The sequence below is a fragment of the Didymella exigua genome (assembly GCF_010094145.1).
Source record: "Didymella exigua CBS 183.55 unplaced genomic scaffold M421scaffold_115, whole genome shotgun sequence".
Classification (NCBI taxonomy): Eukaryota; Fungi; Ascomycota; class Dothideomycetes; order Pleosporales; family Didymellaceae; genus Didymella; species Didymella exigua.
Genome location: NW_022984889.1, coordinates 1 through 1072, shown reverse-complemented (window position 1 = coordinate 1072; position 1072 = coordinate 1). Strand labels below are relative to the sequence as shown.

Genomic DNA, 1072 nt, shown 5'->3' with positions numbered 1-1072 from the left:
GTTAAGAAGCTATAAGCCAAAACGTAAAAAAGCATACCCTACCCATCCGCCAGCCTAAGCTAATCACTCTACTACATCTTAATCTAGAATTCTCTCCTCTACCACAAGGTTAGAGGCCTGAAAGAGGTTCTAAAGACTTAGAAGAAGCACAAGAATAAGAGGAAAGTTCTGCCATTAGAGTCTTATTATGGTGGAGCAGAATTCTACTCTCCAAGCAGAGTAGACAGAGCACGCTCACTTGAGAGGGCAAAACAACAAGACTAGGAGGCAGAAGAACTCTAAAAGAGTGAGAGAGCTAAGACAAGGAGTGCTAATAAGGCATACAACGAGAAAATTGCTCAGGAGAAGCGTGAGAAGCGGGCAAGAGAGAAGAAAGAGCGTGACCAAGAGCGTGCTAAGGAGGCCGAAGAAGTAGCAAAACGCAAGGCTGCCAGAGAGGTCCAAAAACACGATAAAAACGCTGAGAAAAGTACCCAATTGCCTAATCAGGCTAAGCGGCAGGCCTCACGTCAATTGCAGCCAAAAAAAACAAAAAAGCGTAGTGGTGGAGGTAGTAGTAGTCATGCTATTGATGCGACGCGCTCCCTATCACCACCACCTGTATACAACTCCCGTGGCCGCAAAATTGCTCCACGTAAGAAGTTTGGGTAGCCAGAACAATTGCACATCTGTATAGATTTATCCACTACAAAATCTTGTGATAATAGCTATTCTGTGTAGCTCTACAGCCTCATGTTTGCAGGTGCTTGTTTTGGTGTTTCGGGGCATCACGCGAATCCAGGCATCACGCGCACGGACACGGTACCCACCTGGCAATTGCTGATTGGCTGCGCGACGGGTCCCTGCTTGATTGCGCAGATCCGACCTCTCGTCGCTCGCTCTATCTGGCACCAAGATAGGGTGCGTTGCAATAGTCTTACTACATTGGGAAAAGTTTTTCCATTGTCGAAATTAGGAAATTGTGGCATTATACTCTAGGCAATAGTAGGACTTATAGGCCTACAATAGTTATTTAATGTGCATTTAATGTCTAGCTAATTTTAAGCTAACAGCTCTAACAGTCCTAACAGCT

General features: G+C 45.3%; 1 protein-coding gene across 1 annotated transcript; it reads left to right on the top strand.

Annotated features, from left to right (window-relative positions):
- Positions 1–187: 187 nt before the first annotated feature.
- Positions 188–651, top strand: M421DRAFT_10780 (uncharacterized protein; the record flags this gene model as incomplete). The annotated part of the gene is made up of 2 exons (XM_033587162.1): positions 188–219; positions 309–651. The coding sequence occupies 2 exons, from the start codon at positions 188–190 to the stop codon at positions 649–651; spliced, it is 375 nt and encodes a 124-aa protein (XP_033442415.1).
- Positions 652–1072: the final 421 nt, after the last annotated feature.